We start from the raw sequence: 19,366 nt of genomic DNA on the forward strand, positions 1-19,366 counted from the left end.
GAATGCCATGTATTGGCTATCGAGTTTATGTTGTAACCGTTCGCCTCCGGTCGGTCTATACTATTCCACAAGCCAAATAATTGAAATATTGTTTTATTGGTAACAGGTCTGCTGTCTCCCTGGTCACCTTAGCATGGTCCACTTGTTGCTCGCTTGCTTGCCTGACCTATACATTTTCTGAGCAGAAGACCTATCTGATGTCTTTGTTATTGCCTGTTATGTAGACTCTGAGATGCTTTACAAATAAAAAGGCTTTTAAAAATCCAATTGTTCTTTGTCCTTTAAACCATTATTATGAATTAGACCGACAGACATATTAGACAGCAACGAATACAGATCAACCAATGTACAGACAGAGAGACATACAGACAGATCAATAGACAGACATACAGCGAAGTGACAGACAGCTGTTAGTTTTCCAGCAGGACAAAGAGGTCAACACAGCATTTGGATTTAAACATTCTATTCTAGAACATTTCTTTCCAATTAAACAGTTTTTGAGATACATTATAAATACATTCTGAACATTATACTATTGTAAATACTATGTTCAAATACATTGCTATTTACATAACTTGTTGTGTGGAGAGCAGCATTGAAATCTTAGGTTTGGGACTTGAATTACATCAAAACTATAAATCTATACTTCATCCACAGTTCAGCCTCCTTTAATACAATTGTACAAAACGTTTGACCATCTTTAACAAGTTGTACACCATCGTCTGTTGTAAAAAAAAGAGTATTGCATGTAACACATTTCTGCCGATCAAGATGGAGAAGGCGATGTGCAGTCTGATTGGTCAGAGGTCGAGTGGCCTCTTGAATGTCTTTGGGCATCAGGTTATCGATGTGCTTGGGGTCCAAAAACTTGTAGTTTCTCTAGGTCTACAACACATCCATGGTTGGGAGGGTAGTCCATGATATATGTGCCTGCTGTCCAACAAATAGCACATTAGGGCATTTGGATTGGCCTGGCCTTAGACAAAAACAAATGTGGACACATTTCCACTGTCTACCTAAACTGCACCCAACTAAGGCCCCCAGATATGTTTATTAGTTGTCTTTTTAAATAATTTCCTAGAGCTTTGCTGCCCTTTCTACTGGACACCCATATTCCCTACCTGGGATGAATAGATGGACTCTTTAAAACGTACTGTGACTTGTACGGCACTGAAGACGCCTCCAGGGGGTGTTGGTTTGATGGATATCCGTTTCCGTGACATGTTTCAGTTATTGATTTGTCAAAGAACTCTATAATTATTAGCCTTGTCTTTGTGGTTGTCCTTGTTGTCATGTTCTTATCCTCCTGCTCCTGGGACTGGTACTGACTAGTACTGCTAGGGTACACATCTCATGAGCAGCAGGAGAATGCAATGGACCCTCTTAACAGGACGAAACTAGGAGGCTACAGTAACTCCCTGTTCCTGTCAACATTAGCTCAGTTCTATTCATGTCCGTCGTAGTCCCAGCGTGGTCAATTTACTTGAATAGTTGTGTCTATCCTGGTGCATTACCATATCTAAATCCCCCCTATCATTAAGGTTTTGAGCTACACTCGTGTTTTTCCCACCGTGAAAAGGGCCCAAAGATAGTGCTACAATTTAAGACCCTTTCAGCTTACTCGATACCTGGTCAAGAAGACACATTGATGAAACTAGCATGGGACCCACACTATGGTATGCTTTAGATCTACACAGCGGAAAAGCAGCGCAAGACATGAGCATTGAGTCCAGTGGGGTATGGGTCGACAATGGAAAGAAACATCATTGGTGAACAAAAGTGGTGACTCGATCTTGAGGCTCTGTCACTAAGAAGCACATAGAAAAAGTTCCATCCCATAATGGACCATGATAAATGAGCGACCATTGAAAAAATTATACTCACCAGAGCAAGCATTTCAGGCAGCATGACAACAGTCACCCTCAATGTGGATAACATCCTCCACAGGTTTACAGTACTCCAATAACATCACGTTATATGTAGTGGGCAACATTAAAACCACAGTCAAACACTAAAATAGGTCCAGTTTTGTGAGTTGCCTCCTAAAGGTCAAGGCATGTGGTATTTATCATAGAAATATGGGACTAAGCTTTACATGGACACACAGGTATATCGAACAAGCGAAAAAAAAATAAAAAACAGCAGATATAGAACCCTAGTTCTTTGGTTACCCCTGATATAGTGTAATGAACTCAATATAAATGTTAATAACAGTAGTAAACTCTTATGCATAACTTCTGAGATTATTCTAATTTGAACCTCAAGGAGGCTATGTTGTCTTAGAAAAATATCACTTCATGTTCAGCCACAAAAAGTCAGAACAATGCCTTCCTATGGGGCGCCAGTTAAAAGTTTATTTTCTCTTTCAAAAAATAGCAATGGCAAAACTGCATAGAGGGTTTTGTGAATCTTTAGCAAAAAGAAAATATATCGGCATGATATGCACAGGTCCGATATGATATAGGATGGGGGATTTGAGCAAGTGGAAGGGAAATCAAATGTTTCTCTAGGCACTGGGCATAGGGATGGCCTGATGTCCTTTTGGGTTCATGATGGCTCTTCCCTGGGCACTATCCGATCACTGTCTGGGGGTCCATGGCCAAAGAGGGCGGGCCCTTGGTGAGACGGGATGGTTTGACAAACACGCCACGACCCGGTGGACAGCGGAAATACACCCTTCCCTGGACCGTTCCGTTGTGCTTGCCTATAGGGAGAGAAATCCTAATTAACTCTGAACATAATTACTGGGATTTTCGTTTCTTATATTTATAAAAAAATAAGACATTATTTTGTATAACATAACTTTATAAAAATGACTCACCCAGTGCCATGTCCAGCTGCAAACCGACCCATATCCCCTTGGCAAACTCCACCCCTCCAACATAGTGGACGGTCCCCTTCCTCTTCCCCACCCACACCTGCTCCCCAGGGGCCATCCAGTCAGGCAGCTGGGTGGCGGGGGAGCTCTCGTCCCCGCTGGAGTCCCCTGAAGGCTCCGCACTGCTGGGGTTGGGGCTGGGGCAGGGACTCCTGTGGGGCAGGTCTCCCTGGGCGGGTTCGTGGAGAGGAGGTTCCCCTCCTCCTCCCCCTGCTCCTTGTGGAACCGGGGCACGGGTGGAGGTCGACAGAGAGGGCAACGTTAAGGCTGGAGCTGAGGCTGGTACCTCAGCATGGACAGTTGTACGTACCACAGTCTCGGTGCCAACAGCCATGTGGCAAGGCACGGTTAAACCAACACATCCCTCAGCGCTGTGACAGCTGCAGGAAGAGGCCGGAGTGCTTTCAGTACTGGATCTGTCCACCAAAAACATTTCTAAATACTGTTCTTCATCACATTCCCCGGTGGGTAAGTCCTGACCCTTCTGCTGCCAACCTTCACCCTCAATTACACCATCCTCCGCCCCTTTGAAATCACTAAACTCCTGGCAGGCATTGAGAATGCCGCTTCTCGATAAAGGAAGGCTCTCTCCCAGGTCAGCGCCACCAGGTACCCCAGCAGCGGGAGAGGAGGGGACCAACAAACCCTGGAGCCCATCAGTGGAGGTGGTGATTAATTCATCCTCTCCTGCGGTAATGCTTCTGTTCCGAGCACAGCCTCTCCCTGCGAGGCCATGGATCACGTCCAGGGCGTCCAGCCTCTCTAGTGGTTCTCTGGCGCTGAGGTGGTCGAAGCTGTCGCTGGTGCTGAAGGGCACGTCGGACAGTGTGGCATTGGAGTCGCTGTGGGAGACGTAGCCGCTGGTGCAGCTGCTGGCCGTGGGGCTGCGGCTCACCGCCCGCTCCCCGGCCCTGCCGCAGCGCCCCATCCCGGGCTTCAGGTCCCAGCGGGAGGCAAGCCCGTCCTGGGGCTCCAGCGTCGTGTTGTACACCTCAAAATTAGCAAAGTCCTCAGGAATGTAAGGCTGAAAGGCGCCTCTGTCCAGAGGTCCTCCGTCCAGAGGTCTGCCGTCCAGAGGTCCGCCCTCCAGAGGTCTGCCCTCCAGAGGTCTGCCCTCCAGAGGTCCGCCCTCCAGAGGTTCGCCCCCAAGGGGTCCGCAGTCCAGGCTGGAGGGCCCGTTCCCACCGGCCTCCTCGTCCTCAGAGTCCTGGTGAGCGAGGACCAGCAGGACACACAAACAACCCATCAGAGAACACACACCCGGTCAGCCAGAGCACTATGCATATATAGTTATACAGTATGCAGAGCTGATGGACACAAGACGACCAGAAGTGGACTGAATATGATATGGAAGGAAGGAGGAAGCCTATGAAATGTGAACAAAATGAACTTACTAAACCAACATAATGAATAGTGCAGCATGCCATATCTCTTGTTTATGTCTCTTTAGGCCTTTTTAAACTGCCAAGCCGGTTCGGCTTAGCACGCCTGGCAATTTCAGTCCCTTGCCTGTGTAAAACCGAGGGGTTAAAATCCCCGGTCGTCACAGAGCGGTCGGTCTTGGTTCACTGGAGAAGGCGGGGCTGCGCATGGAGAGTAGAACTCTTTTGAATAATTTGCATACATTATTTTTTTATGATTCAAGAGACTCGCATGCAAGAATGAGTGTACATCTGAGTGTAGGCTAAAAACGGGATTAACTATGTCCAAGTGCAAATACGCCAACATATTCTTTATTTTGTTGACCACTTTATTTTGCTGACTATATTGATTCTTAAAATGTTAAAAGGTCCAATGTCTAGAATTGACCAGCTAGTAGTGAGGTTGCATATTTCAACCAACGTTGTAGTAGGACATGGCAGGTTACAGCCTATTGACGTATCTCAACAGTGTTCTTACTGCAGCCATTGTGAATTACAAACATAGACCTATTCCTATTGGAATCTGTTATAGGTACCATTCATTTAGATAGCGGTAGGTGCTACAAGCCAGTGTTTACGTGTACTGACTAGAATATAGGGTGCCCTTGACAACAGGATGGTTTGCAGCAGTATTGCGAGTTTTGTTTTGGATACAAATTTTCTCAAAAGACTGATAGCCTTCCAATTGCAAAATACCTTTCTAAAATGTTATAATAATAATAATAATAATAAATTAAATTTATATATCTCTTAGTGCTCGATGCCACTCAATTGTACACACATGAGCTGTTGTTGTAGAAGCAGTGTGGTGTCAGCCCAAAGTATCAGCACTGAGATTTGTGAACTGCCCTTGGCTCAATTAACCTGTGTTTGACTGACAGCATTGGCAGTGAGGGCCACTTACAGCGGGGCGTGGCAGTGAGAGACTGAGCTGTCTTATTGTGGTGGAGGTGGATGTGGGGGTGGAGGACGGGGCTGCAGGCGAGCAGTGGCCCTCACTGCCGGCCCGGGGCCGCTGCCAGGGACAGGGAGGGGCGTGCAGTGCAGGGTTGGTCACACATGAGTTCATGCTCTGCAGATGAGAACAGCACACACATTTCCCACACACAGCCATACACACACAGCATGCATGGAGCAGGGTGGGTCATTGTGTTATAATTAGTGGCAGGCATGTAAATGAATAACCAAAAAAGGTTTGTCCTGGAAAAGCCATAAACATTGATCCCCTGACTGATGATGAAATTATCTTTGATTTAAGTTATTCGATTTAGTAATCAAAGCATGGTTATGTTTTTGTTACATAGCTAAAGTGATCATGGTTGTCTAACTAGTTGTTATTGCTATTCCTGATCGAGTCATGCAGCTGTGATTTATGCTGATCCAGCCTAGTGTAGCATCAACATTGTTGACCCCTTCACACAGTCCAGAGTAATTATTGCTCATACAGCAGTGAAGCAGTTATTATTCAAATTCAAAAGGCATGTTTAAAGGTTGGGTATGCGATTTGTGAAACGCCAGCAGATTTTGAAAATACACTACTCAAATACCCCCTCTCCTTCAACGCTGACTCTGACTCCACCCATTTCAAGTACCTGGACGCGCAATCATGCACGAGCGCGAACAGAGATGCGCGAGAGCGAGCCAGGCTAGCGTAGGTTTTCGTTTAACAACATGGCACTACATTCAGCTGTAAGTTGCACCCAGTACCGCGGGAAGTAGGGGTGCTGGGGGTGCTGCAACACCCCCTGTCCGAGGCCCTGTCTTATCACAGAAAACGATCATTTCTAAAAACTCCGGCCATAGTGGAGATTTCTGAAAACGCCGGTTATGTGTTGTCGTGTCAACGGGGAGAAACGGGATTTTAGGTTCTGAAGCGTCACATTATGCACCAGGAAATGCTTAACGTCATGTGAGCGCCCGCTGTACCGTATTGGTCCGAATATAAACACAAACCCCATTGTAAGACGACCTATATTTGGAAAAAAGATTTGAAGACCAGATCTTGTTTTTATGAATAAATAAATTGTATTAATTGAAATAATATACGAAAATAAAAAGGCATAGAATAAAACACTGCATTGCCACTAAACAGTAGAGCAAATAGGCCGTACTGATGTGTACACCAAAGACTATTCCTGACACTCCTCTGCCCCGCTGTGTTCGCTCTGGCTGTGGTCGCTCCGAACTGTTTCGGCCCGTGGCAAAGCGAGTCATCCTCGCTGCTGTCCAAGGCATTTTGAGACGCAGCATTTATTTAATGCTCATATGACCTAGTGCTGAAAAAAGGTTATATGAAAAAGTGTGAGGGTAGCGGTGGTGCGCTAAAGTTGTTCTGTGAGCAGCTGGATGTGAACCATGGTGTGAAGAAAGTGAACACAACGATCGATTTTCAACTGTGCGCGCATGCACTGGTGTAATTGAGCTGCGCTGCTATATATCATTTTTATCAATGTAACGAGTTGCGAGTCTAGTGCAGGCTGAGTTTTTTTTCCAGCACCCCCTGCTGAGAATACGTTCTCGCGGCTATGGTTGCACCAGATGTTATAAACATTAAACGGTCACATAAATCATTACTATTGTAGCAGGATAGAGGTGCTATCCATGTTAGTCACGGTTAAGTACCACTAGTGGCCGTCATGATGTGGGCGGTATAAAAGCAGCCATCCTCCACCTGCCTCTTTCTTTTTTGCGCTCCTGTCACTTGCGCGTCACTTCCGGGCCAAAAGGTAGTCTGGTCCGATAGGGCGACTATTTGTTGCTGCTTCAGGGTTTTCGTGCGAGCTATGGTGTAAACGCTGATGACGGCCGGAGTCCTCTCTCACTCCCTCCTCCTGTGTGAACGCGAGTGTGTGTGTGTGTGTGTGTATGCCAGTGTTTGGTCGTAAACAGGACCAACTGCAATCAGCTCATTGGGGTCGCTGCTGCTTTGCCAGGCTGATCTTGCCTTCCCACGCTACTCTGCTTCGCTGCTGCTTTGCCAGGCTGATCTTGCCTTCCCACGCTACTCTGCTTCGTTGCTGCTTTGCCAGGCTGATCTTGCCTTCCCACGCTACTCTGCTTCGCTGCTGCTTTGCCAGGCTGATCTTGCCTTCCCACGCTACTCTGCATTGCTGGCTGATATTGCCTTTCCACGCTACTCCGCTTCACTGCTGCTTCCGTCGCGTTGTTTACTTCACGTGCTTTGTTCCGGCTGGCACCTCGTGCCTACTGCCGCCTGTCGCTGCGGCGCACCCCCCCCCCCCCCCCGAGTAGTTCTACCAAGGGTGCTCATCCAGTGTGCCTTTTAACCGGGGTTTCCCCCCATCCGTGTGTGCATGAGTGTTGATGTGTGTTCTAATTATTTGAATGATTTGTTTTCTTTTGGTTTGATTACTTATCTAGTTCTGCGTTTATCAACTATTTTGTGTGTATTGTTTTTCTTTTGGTTTGATTACTGATTTAGTTCTGCGTTTATCTCAACTATTTTGTGTGTATTGTTTGTTTTCTTTTGATTTGATTACTTATTTAGTTCTGCGTTTATCAACTATTTTGTGTGTATTGTTTGTTTTCTTTTGATTTGATTACTTATTTAGTTTTGCGTTTATCTCAACTATTTTGTGTGCATTGTTTGTTTTCGTTTGGTTGCATGGTGAAGATTTTGCATTGAAAAGGAAAGAAGTTATTTAATAAATTGTATTTTTCTACAACATTTGAACTACGTCTCATGCCTTCTAAACGAGTGGACTTACCTGTGTGCTTTGCACTTTACATAAATTCCCTGAGGTGAAATTCCCAGGGTGGCGTTGTCGGTTCCTTTTTCTTATTTCTGAGTTAGACCTTTTAGTTTATTTTCCTTTCGCCCACCACCTTGCCACACTTGGCGTTGTCGGCAGGGACAGGCTGGCTCAAGTGCTCTACCGTCTACCTCTTCAGCAGTACCTGCTGCCTCTCCTACTTCTGTTCCCTCTGTAGCAGAGAGACTAATTTTTGTGCCTAGAGATAGGAAGTGTACCATCTTTAGGGGAAGGACAGGCGTAGGATTGAGTGAGTGGGTGGAGGAGGTGCAGGCGAGTGTGAGGGCTCGACATCTGTCCCGGTCTGACCAGGCGTTTTTTTTGTTCGACCACCTAGAGGGAGAGGCCAAGGAGGAGATAAAGTATCGCTCTGCCTCTGAGAGAGAGGACCCCGCTAGAATACTTGCCATTTTAGACGAGCTGTATGGGTGCTCAGAGTCGTATGTTGCAGTGCAGCAAGCTTTCTTTTCCAGAGGTCAACAAGAAGGAGAAACGCTTCAGGAGTTCTCCCTCGCGTTGATGAGCCTCATGGGGAAAGTGAAGCGGTGCGCCCCCGCTGACATGCCACACGCCGGGGCCCTTCTGAGAGATCAGTTTGTTGAGCACATCTTGAATAGTTCCTTGCGACGCGAGTTGAAGCAGTTGGTGCGTCGCCAACCTGATAGCACCTTGCTTGAGGTGAGGGCCGAGGCGATTCGATGGGAGCGTGAGGGTTTGCCTGGTGGTGTGAGAGGTCGCAGCCACTCGGTCCCCTTAGTGTATGGTGTCCAGTATGGTGTTCATGGTGCCCCCCAGGCTATTGCCCCACCTACCGCGGTGTCTGAGATGAGCGAGATGAGGGAGATGTTGAAGCGTCAACAAGAGCAGCTTGATCAGCTTGTGGGAAGCATTGCTCAGCTACAAAACTCCAACCAGTACCGTCGTCCACCACGGCCTGGGCCTCTAATATGCAGGCGTTGTAACCAGCCGGGACACTATGCAAATGAGTGTGATGGCGAGCGCGTTCCCTCTCGTTCACAGTTTCCCTCACGACCCCCCTTGAATGCTGATCGACAATCTCGCCCTCATTCCATGTCGGAAAACTAGTGCCCATCGAACTGCAGAGCCACAGTTCGGGTGGGGCCGCCACTGGCTCTCAAGCTGTTTCACATAACATGGATGCGTCTGGATTGATTTCGTCTTGCCCCCATTTGGATGTCGATATGGGCGGCATGAAGGTCCCTTGTCTGGTGGACACCGGCTCCATGGTGTCTACCATTTCTGAGAGCTTCTTTCGCCAACATCTTGAACCTTGGGGCCAGGAGCGCCTCCGTTCTTGTCATTGGTTGGAGCTCAGAGCTGCCAACGGTCTGACTATTCCTTACCTCGGATATTTGGAACTTGACGTGAAACTTTGTGGCAAATTGATGCCGCAATGCGGTGTTTTGGTGGTTAGGGACCCGCCTGGTGGCATGCCTTCTCGAGTGCCTGGTATCCTGGGGATGAACGTGATTCGTAAGTGCTACCAGGACCTTTTTGGCCAACATGGTGTAGCGTTGTTCTCCCAGGTCTGCATCTCTGAAGCCCCCAAGCCAGTTGTGCAGGCACTGCAACAGTGTCATCATGCAAGTGGCCTATCTCCCTCAGACACTCCAGGGGCGGTGAAGGTCAGGGGTAAGAGGAGCTGGCAGATTCCGGGTGGTGTTATGAGAATGGTGGCCGCCACATGTTCTGAGCAGTACTCAGGTTCTACGGTACTTTTTGAGCCTTTGGATGCTGGTTTGCCTGCGGGGTTGCTGGCTTCCCCTTCTTTAGTTTGCGTTATAAGGGGTACAGTCTATATACCTGTTATTAATGTTGGCTGCAACGATGTTATGTTGTACCCCCGCACTGTTGTTGGCACACTGGACTTCGTGAACGTGGTCAGCCTTCCTGCAGGAGTCACCGAGGTGCCATCAAATGTGGCCACTGTGTCTTCCCAGACAGCTTCACCCAGTGTGCAGCAACAGGTGGACGATGTGGATGTGTCGCCATTGTCGGTTGGTGAACAGGGTCAGGTGAGGTCACTACTTGGACATTACGCTTCAGTTTTCTCCACCAGTGACACCGATCTGGGTTGTACTAACCTCATCTCCCACGACATTCCTTTGATTGATGATACTCCAGTGGCGCAGCGTTATAGGCGCATTCCACCCTCAGAGTATGAGGTGGTGAAGGAACACATCAATCAACTGCTCTCATCTCAAGTAATTCGGGAGAGTAGCAGCCCCTACGCGTCCCCGATTGTGTTGGTACGGAAAAAGGGTGGCAAACTACGCATGTGCGTTGATTACCGGCAGCTTAATCGTAAGACCCGCAGAGACGCCTTCCCTCTACCACGCATAGAAGAGTCTTTGGACGCATTGTCCGGTGCTTGCTGGTTTTCAACCCTGGACTTGACCAGTGGCTATCACCAGGTGCCAGTCACTGAGACAGACCGGCCAAAGACCGCGTTTTGTACACCTTTCGGTTTATTTGAGTGGAACAGAATGCCTTTTGGGCTCTGTAATGCGCCCAGCACTTTCCAAAGGTTGATGCAACGCATCTTTGGTGACCAGCAGTGTCAGTCTTTATTGTTATATCTTGATGATATTGTTGTGTTCTCCTCCACTATTGAACAGCATCTGGAGCGACTCAAAGTGGTGCTGGAGCGGCTTCAATGCGAGGGGCTTAAAGCCAAGCTCAGCAAGTGCTCGTTCTTTCGTAAAGAGGTGCACTATTTGGGCCATGTGATATCGGCTGATGGTGTCTCCACAGATCCGGCCAAGATTGAAGTGGTTGCTAATTGGCCGTTTCCCGCTACTGCCTCGGAGCTTCGTTCTTTCCTTGGTTTCGCCAGTTATTACCGGCGGTTTGTGGAGGGATTCGCTAAACTGGCAGCTCCTCTGCATAGGGCTGTGGCTGAGTGTGGTGGCACCAAGAAGCCTGACCAGCGGTTTTCCAGGTGTTGGACTGAAGAGTGTAACAAGAACTTTGAAACACTGAAAGCGAAGCTCACCACTGCGCCCGTGTTGGCTTATGCAGACTTCACCCTTCCATTCATTCTGGAGGTCGATGCAAGCTATGGTGGCTTGGGCGCAGTCCTCTCTCAGACTCAGGCGGGCAAGGTGAGGCCGATAGCCTATGCTAGCAGGGGCCTGCGACCTACAGAGAGGAACATGGCGAACTATAGCTCTATGAAACTCGAGTTCTTGGCCCTTAAGTGGGCCATGACAGAGAAGTTCAGAGAGTACTTGTTGGGAAATAGATGTGTTGTGTATACTGATAACAACCCCCTCAGTCATTTGTCTTCTGCTAAACTGGCTGCTACTGAGCAGAGGTGGGCAGCCCAGCTAGCCTCTTTCGATTTCGAGATCAAGTATCGATCAGGGAAGAGCAACACCAATGCCGATGCTCTCTCCCGTCAGCACCCATCTGGTCCCCAGGATGTAGAGGCGATGCTTCCAGGGACAGCCATACCGAAGGCTTTGCAGCAAGCGTTGGGTTTGGGAAAGGCAGAGGCCACCCAAGCTACCATCACAGCCATGCCACAGCTTACTCCGCCTGAACTTCGTCTCGCTCAACAGACTGACCCTGTGATACAGGAACTGTTGGTGTTTTGGAGGAGGAAGCAGTAGTGAGGAGCGGGCACAGCTCTCCCAAGCTACGCTAGTGTTGCTGCGGCAATGGGATCGCCTGCTTGAGAGGGATGATGTCCTGTACCGAAAAGTGTTCCGACCTGATGGTGCTGAAGCCATGTACCAGCTGTTGTTACCCAATGTACTGAGAGACGAGGTCCTGACCCAAGTGCACCAAGAGCATGGTCACCAGGGGGTGGAGCGAACACTGGCGCTTCTCCGGTCTCGATGCTACTGGCCTGCTATGTCCTCCGATGTAGCCCGTTGGTGTCAGCAATGTGAGAGGTGTCAAGTGGCCAAGGATGTTCACCCAAGGGTGCACGGAGTCATGGGACATCTCTTGGCTTCCCGCCCCAACGAAATCCTTGCCATCGACTACACTACTCTAGAGCCGGCCCAGAATGGTCTAGAGAGCGTTTTGGTCCTTACTGATGTTTTTAGTAAGTACACCATGGCTATCCCTACTCGGGACCAGCGCGCAACCACTGTAGCAAGGGTTTTGGTGTCAGAGTGGTTTTATAAGTTTGGTGTCCCCGCTCGTTTGCATTCTGACCAGGGCCGTAACTTCGAAAGCTCGCTCATTCAACAATTGTGTAACTTGTATGGTATCGTAAAATCACGTACTACCCCGTACCACCCCGAAGGAAATGGTCAATGCGAGCGGTTTAACCGGACACTCCACAACCTGCTGCGTACTCTGCCAGTGTCTCGTAAAAGGGATTGGCATACGTGTCTTCCTCACGTCCTTTATTGTTACAACACGACTCCCCACCAATCAACGGGAGAATCTCCCTTTGCCTTGATGTTCGGGCAGGAACCAAGGCTACCACTCGATTTCTTGTTGGGTAGGGTCGAGAGCCCGGTCGGGGGGTCCATCCATGAGTGGGTGCAAGAGCATCAAGCCCGCTTGGAGGTGGCCTTTGAAGGCGCAAGGGAGCGCTTGAAACATGCTGCCGCTCGGCGAAGACGAGTCCATGATCAGCATGTAATAGATTTGCCTTTGCAGGAAGGGCAGTTGGTGTACTTGCGCGACTTCAGGGCCAGGGGGCCCCAGAAGACCCGAGATCGGTGGAGCTCGATGAAGTATCGAGTGTTGAGGATGCCTAGAGAGGGTGGCTCAGTGTATACTATTGCGCCAGTAGACGATGAGACAAAGGGCAGACAGGTCCACCGCACTATGCTGAAGGCGGTCGTAGGGGTGGACTCACCTCGTCCTGCCTCTTCCCACAACTCGTCACCCAGGGACGAACCATCTCCAGAAGAGGAGCCTCCATTTGAGTATGATTTGTTAGTCCTTGACCAACGACCTTTTGTGGCAAATTCTGCCATACCATCCGCCGGACCAATTATGTCCCAAGGGCCTTCATCAATTCCAAACCCGGGGGCATCCTCATGTTCTCCTTTGGTCACTTGCCCTGATTCCAGCAACATGGGTCCACGCCGGACCCCACGTCAAACGGCTGGTCAGCACCCGAATGTGCATCGTCTTCCGCGGCCTGCTGGAGAGGTGCAAGTGGCCAACCCTTCTGCTTCTGTGTCCAACTCAGTGTCTGCCTTGTTTAGACCCTGGAGTTAGCTTGTTGTGTTAATCGTCGGGACGACGATCCAAGAAGGTGGGGTAGAATGTAGCAGGATAGAGGTGCTATCCATGTTAGTCACGGTTAAGTACCACTAGTGGCCGTCATGATGTGGGCGGTATAAAAGCAGCCATCCTCCACCTGCCTCTTTCTTTTTTGCGCTCCTGTCACTTGCGCGTCACTTCCGGGCCAAAAGGTAGTCTGGTCCGATAGGGCGACTATTTGTTGCTGCTTCAGGGTTTTCGTGCGAGCTATGGTGTAAACGCTGATGACGGCCGGAGTCCTCTCTCACTCCCTCCTCCTGTGTGAACGCGAGTGTGTGTGTGTGTGTGTGTATGCCAGTGTTTGGTCGTAAACAGGACCAACTGCAATCAGCTCATTGGGGTCGCTGCTGCTTTGCCAGGCTGATCTTGCCTTCCCACGCTACTCTGCTTCGCTGCTGCTTTGCCAGGCTGATCTTGCCTTCCCACGCTACTCTGCTTCGCTGCTGCTTTGCCAGGCTGATCTTGCCTTCCCACGCTACTCTGCTTCGTTGCTGCTTTGCCAGGCTGATCTTGCCTTCCCACGCTACTCTGCTTCGCTGCTGCTTTGCCAGGCTGATCTTGCCTTCCCACGCTACTCTGCATTGCTGGCTGATATTGCCTTTCCACGCTACTCCGCTTCACTGCTGCTTCCGTCGCGTTGTTTACTTCACGTGCTTTGTTCCGGCTGGCACCTCGTGCCTACTGCCGCCTGTCGCTGTGGCGCACCCCCCCCCCCCCGAGTAGTTCTACCAAGGGTGTTCATCCAGTGTGCCTTTTAACCGGGGTTTCCCCCCATCCGTGTGTGCATGAGTGTTGATGTGTGTTCTAATTATTTGAATGATTTGTTTTCTTTTGGTTTGATTACTTATCTAGTTCTGCGTTTATCAACTATTTTGTGTGTATTGTTTTTCTTTTGGTTTGATTACTGATTTAGTTCTGCGTTTATCTCAACTATTTTGTGTGTATTGTTTGTTTTCTTTTGATTTGATTACTTATTTAGTTCTGCGTTTATCAACTATTTTGTGTGTATTGTTTGTTTTCTTTTGATTTGATTACTTATTTAGTTTTGCGTTTATCTCAACTATTTTGTGTGTATTGTTTGTTTTCGTTTGGTTGCATGGTGAAGATTTTGCATTGAAAAGGAAAGAAGTTATTTAATAAATTGTATTTTTCTATAACATTTGAACTACGTCTCATGCCTTCTAAACGAGTGGACTTACCTGTGTGCTTTGCACTTTACATAAATTCCCTGAGGTGAAATTCCCAGGGTGGCGTTGTCGGTTCCTTTTTCTTATTTCTTAGTTAGACCTTTTAGTTTATTTTCCTTTCGCCCACCACCTTGCCACACTATTTTTAGAAAATGTATGTTTGTTTCATATAATTGTATTGGAAGTCCTGGTTTTCACTTGGGTTGCTGCGGTGTGGACATTTTCACAACGAGTAATACACTCGTCTCAACACCGGTATTACCGAGTATAAACGGTATAAACTTTGAAACTATGTCAACCGCCACACAAGCATCGGTTTTTAGACCCTTCTCGTCCTTCAGTTGCCGCCAACGTTCGAAAGCAGCGCCTAGGATTATTCTTGATTTCAGTTTTTCTCTTTCAGCGTTTTTATTATCAATTACTCTCTGAAAAAGAGTTTTCCTTCTCTTTGCTGGTGGTGGTGGTGGTGGTGGGGATGGTGGCGTCTTGTCTGCCATGGAAATTGTCTTCTACTGCTAGGTCCAAATGTGGATTAACTAGTTCCAGTAGCTACCGCAGGATAACAACAAACAGGAGCTTGCTCTGGGTCACGAGCACTGCACGAAGGGGTCGCGCGCGGGGCGCGGGGGAGGGGGAGTGCAGTACGACCGTTTGATTGACGTACTTACTGTCCAATGCAACGAGGTGGCAATCCAATATGATTGGCTGGAGTTTTTCGAGCCCTGCCCGTTCCACATATGATTGACTTGTTTAATTTTCATGTCAGTACTTCTAACTCAGTGGCTGTAAGCGGGGTATGATAAGGATTTCAAGTAATTTTGCAAAAATGGCCAAAAAAGCAAATTCCGTACCCAACCTTTAAGGTTGACACCAGATTTTTTCAAAGTAAATTGAAATAAAAATTCTGAAAATAAATAGAGCAATACAGTTTGACACAGAAAATGTGATAACATTTAAAAACATGAATGGATATAGAGAGCAATGAAGGAAGATGAGGATGAGGCAGAAACTGAAGGAAAGCCATGGATCAACAGTGTGAGGATGAACTCCTCCCTGTGGAGTAAGGGCTGATGTCCCTGATACCTCTTGTCCCAGCAGCGGCCGTGCCTCCAGAACCTTCTTAGCTTTGTTCTCCTCTCTGACCGTCAGCAAGGCCTTGAGGAACTTTGGGGGCTGTGGAGAGAGTGCCTTGAACGGGCTGGAACTGAACAGCGCTGGGCTCTCTGGAACCAGGTTGAGAATGTGGGGCGTTAGTCTCATCATAACACACCAATGCCAGTGTAGTATTATACATGTGAACTGTTAACTAATGCAGGTCACCGTGGGTCTCCTTGTTCTTGATGGGGGTGATACAAAGGGATACGTCCTGGAGGTTACAGCTGGAGTCGTCAAAGGTAGAACAGTGGTCCTGGAGCAGTATACAACATACAACATATATACAAAATATTAGGTTGTATAGCGTAGCCTCAAAGAGAGCAGAACACATTAGGTTGTATACCGTAGCTTCAGAGAGAGCAGAACATATTAGGTTGTATAGAGTAGTCTGAGAGAGAGCAGAACTTATTAGGGTGCATACAGAGGTCTCAGAGAGAGCAGTACATAGTAGGTTGTATACAGTAGTCTCACAGAGAGCAGAACATTTTAGGTTGTGTACAGTAGTCTCAGAAGGAGCAGAGCATATTATGTCTCAGAGCAAGGTTAAATAGATCACCAGTAACAAAGGTCACCACATCATATGAGACCAGAACTAAGCTGATTCAGAGATTGTAAATACACTATTGGAATTGTCATTTCATTTAACAAAAGCCCACAATGGTCTGAGTGGGACCTACCTTACAGTCATCATCCTCACAGCCAGGGAGGTGTGTTCTACTACAGGAAGACTAGAGAGACAAAAATCAGCACTGCTAATACACTTATATAGCAAATACATATATGTTTACTATTTTCATGTATTTAATTCTTCGTAGTCTTCTTAGTTTCCCACTATGTCAACTGTAAAGTGCAGTTTATTGTCATTAATTATGATCATTATTATTATTAGTCCTACTACAGCCACCTATGGAAAACATTGGGTAATGCGTACATAGAGAAGTTGCAGCTTGCTGTTGCTTACATGCTGTACATTTGGGGAGCTGAGGCTCCTCTTGAGGACTCTCCCCTTGGCCTTCGCAGACAGTGCCTCCTTCACTGTAACAGCCTGCACACACAGCACAATATCAGGCATCCTTCACTGTAAAAGCCTGCACACACAGCACAAGATCAGGCCTCCTTAACATGAACCACCTGCACACAGAGCACATGATCAGGCTTCTGTTGTGAGACCATCAGACCATGCTTAGGTTTATCTCATGCTTTAGCATTAAAGTGACGGACCGTCATTTCCTTATAATTATTAATTCTAAAAGCTAATTATGTTCTTAATAATAATAATAAAAATACATTTAATTTAGAGGCGCCTTTCAAGACACCCAAGGTCACCTTACAGAGCATATAGTCATCATTCAAAACTATGTAAAACAGACTAGGAATAAAAGGAAAACAGAGGTTAAACATGAAGAATAATAATAATTAATAACACTCAAAGACGCCTAAAGTGAAGGGGGGACCTCACTAACCACCACCAATATGTAGCACCCACTTGGGTGATGCACGGCAGCCAATCGGTGCCAGAACGCTCACTACACACCAGCTTGAGGTGGAGAGTTAGGGATGAGGTGGAGAGTGAGGGAAAAGAACATTTAAACACTATCGACCATATTTAAACACTATCGATCACATTTAAACAATATCGACCACATGTAAACACTATCGACCACATTTAAACACTATCGACCATATTTAAACACTATGGACCACATGTAAACCCTATCGACCACATGTAAACACTATCGCCCACATTTAAACACTATCACCCACATTTAAACACTATGGACCACACGTAAACCCTATCGACCACATTTAAACACACGCCCACATTTAAACACTATCGCCCACATTTAAACACTATGGACCACATTTAAACACTATGGACCACATGTAAACCCTATCGACCACATGTAAACCCTATCGACCATATATAAACACTATCGACCACATTTAAACATGTAAACCCTATCGACCACATTTAAACACTATCGACCACATTTAAACACTATCGACCACAAGTAAACACTAGCGACCATATTTAAACACTATCGACCACATTTAGACATGTAAACCCTATCAACCACATTTATAAGTACAACTTAAGGGTTGTCAAGGTATACAATAAGCATCAGAATTGTTGTTATATGAATCCATTGCAAACTTATTTCATTCTATGGATTTCCCTCTTTTCCTTCAAACCGATTGAATGGAAGAAGCCAATCTTCCCTCATGAAGTCAAGCAGAGATCCACTGCAGTCCACTTGCAGGGCAGCAAGTGACCGGTGATCAGAGACTCACATTAAGGCGACGGTGCATCTCGAATGAGCTACAGCATTTAACTACACAAAAATAACTTAGCGGGGATTCTGACCTAGAATCCTGAGTTTCTTAGCTGTCTTTGAAATGCATATGAAGTTACCTTTTTAAATGACCAAAGATATTTAGTACGTGAGTAGTTGATACATTCACTTTATCCGGTCGGTGTGTTACTGTCTCTCTCAAGTCCCGCTGGAATGTCCAGTGAGAGCTGGAGAGATTAGAATCAATTGTGTTAGACTAGAGAAAGTGTATCTAGCTTAGTCCAGAAGATTTGGGTGAAATGAGAGATGAAATTGCAATGACAGTAGCGAGACTTGGTTAGACACAATAACCAACAGACTGGATCAATCAAAATGTGATGAAAAAAGTTGTATTTCTCTGTAGGGATCCTCTCCATAATGTTAGAATATAATCTGAGCCTGTCAGTGGTGAACCGCTCCTTAGAGAGGAAAGGGGTGTATCTCCCCAAAGGACTACATTGAAGATCTGCTCTAAAGCAGCAGTGGCATCACTCTGGAGCACTGGACCAATTTCAAAAAGACGAACCGCATGAGTCCATGAGAGCCATAATAATAACAGGGTCAAACATCCCCAAGTTCTCCTTCAACAGAAGCTGTGATGTTCTGTAACTGCGGCATTGGGTCCATACCTGCCGCAGCCTCTCCAGGCCCAGAATGGACTCCACCTCCAGCACCCCCCGTGTGTATTTCTCCATGTAGGTCTCCCCGCCCTGCAGCTCTTCCGTCTCGCCGCGGGCCGCCATGAGAGCCAGCGTCTCCCGCTCCTCGTGCTCCTCCGAGGCCTGGAAAACACAGGAAGTCCTCCAATAAACCCCCGTACTGGGATACAGGTCATGAGATCTTTCATGAAGAACTGTAGAAGAACCTTTGGGACGTTGGAGACGATCTCGTAGGTGAGTCCGCAGGAGTAGAGCGTGCTCTTCAAGGACATCCTCCTCTTCAGGCTCTGAGTGAAGCTCTGTGGAACAAACAGATATGTATATACACTGGCGCCATCTCTGGGGGGGCACAAGTTTCCTTGTAACCCCAAAGATAAAGTTGGGGGTGCAAAAAACCCTCAATATTGAAACAAAGTGAACCGGCATGTTTTCGTTGTCTGTCCCGTTAAATAAAGCAAGCTCGATAGAACACTGCGCTGAGCGATAGAACGCTGCGCTGCGATAGCACCCTGCCACCTCCCTCCCCATCTGTCTCACCCGCCTATCATTCTAAAGCAGACCTGGGCATTGTACGGCCCCCGGGCCACATCCGGCCCTTTGGCCGTTTCTAACCGGCCCGCTTGAAGTCTCTGGGGAGCTCACAATCAAATGTAAATAATTGTATAACAAAAAATAAAATGGAATTGGAATGGAACTGCACTGCT

General features: G+C 47.4%; 1 protein-coding gene and 1 long non-coding RNA gene across 5 annotated transcripts in view; one reads left to right on the forward strand and one right to left on the reverse strand.

Moving 5' to 3' along the window:
* The window catches only part of LOC132458772 (uncharacterized), a 214,362-nt gene that overhangs the window by 116,908 nt on the left and 78,088 nt on the right, over window positions 1-19,366 (forward strand). The window lies entirely within an intron of this gene.
* kif13a (kinesin family member 13A) overlaps window positions 2,376-19,366 on the reverse strand; it is a 165,782-nt gene continuing 148,791 nt past the window's right edge. For 3 of the 4 annotated variants that reach the window (XM_060052969.1, XM_060052967.1, XM_060052966.1), the window contains 9 exons: window positions 18,869-18,961; window positions 18,633-18,785; window positions 16,632-16,715; window positions 16,348-16,398; window positions 15,836-15,923; window positions 15,599-15,738; window positions 5,204-5,371; window positions 2,822-4,085; window positions 2,376-2,704 (listed from right to left, as the gene is read on the reverse strand). In XM_060052969.1, coding sequence (XP_059908952.1) covers window positions 2,571-2,704; window positions 2,822-4,085; window positions 5,204-5,371; window positions 15,599-15,738; window positions 15,836-15,923; window positions 16,348-16,398; window positions 16,632-16,715; window positions 18,633-18,785; window positions 18,869-18,961 — 2,175 coding nt within the window. In that variant the 3' untranslated portion in view covers window positions 2,376-2,570. The remainder of the gene's footprint in view (window positions 2,705-2,821; window positions 4,086-5,203; window positions 5,372-15,598; window positions 15,739-15,835; window positions 15,924-16,347; window positions 16,399-16,631; window positions 16,716-18,632; window positions 18,786-18,868; window positions 18,962-19,366) is intronic. The other variant, XM_060052970.1, reaches the window with a different exon arrangement.

The sequence above is a fragment of the Gadus macrocephalus genome, chromosome 6 (genome assembly GCF_031168955.1).
Source record: "Gadus macrocephalus chromosome 6, ASM3116895v1".
Classification (NCBI taxonomy): Eukaryota; Metazoa; Chordata; class Actinopteri; order Gadiformes; family Gadidae; genus Gadus; species Gadus macrocephalus.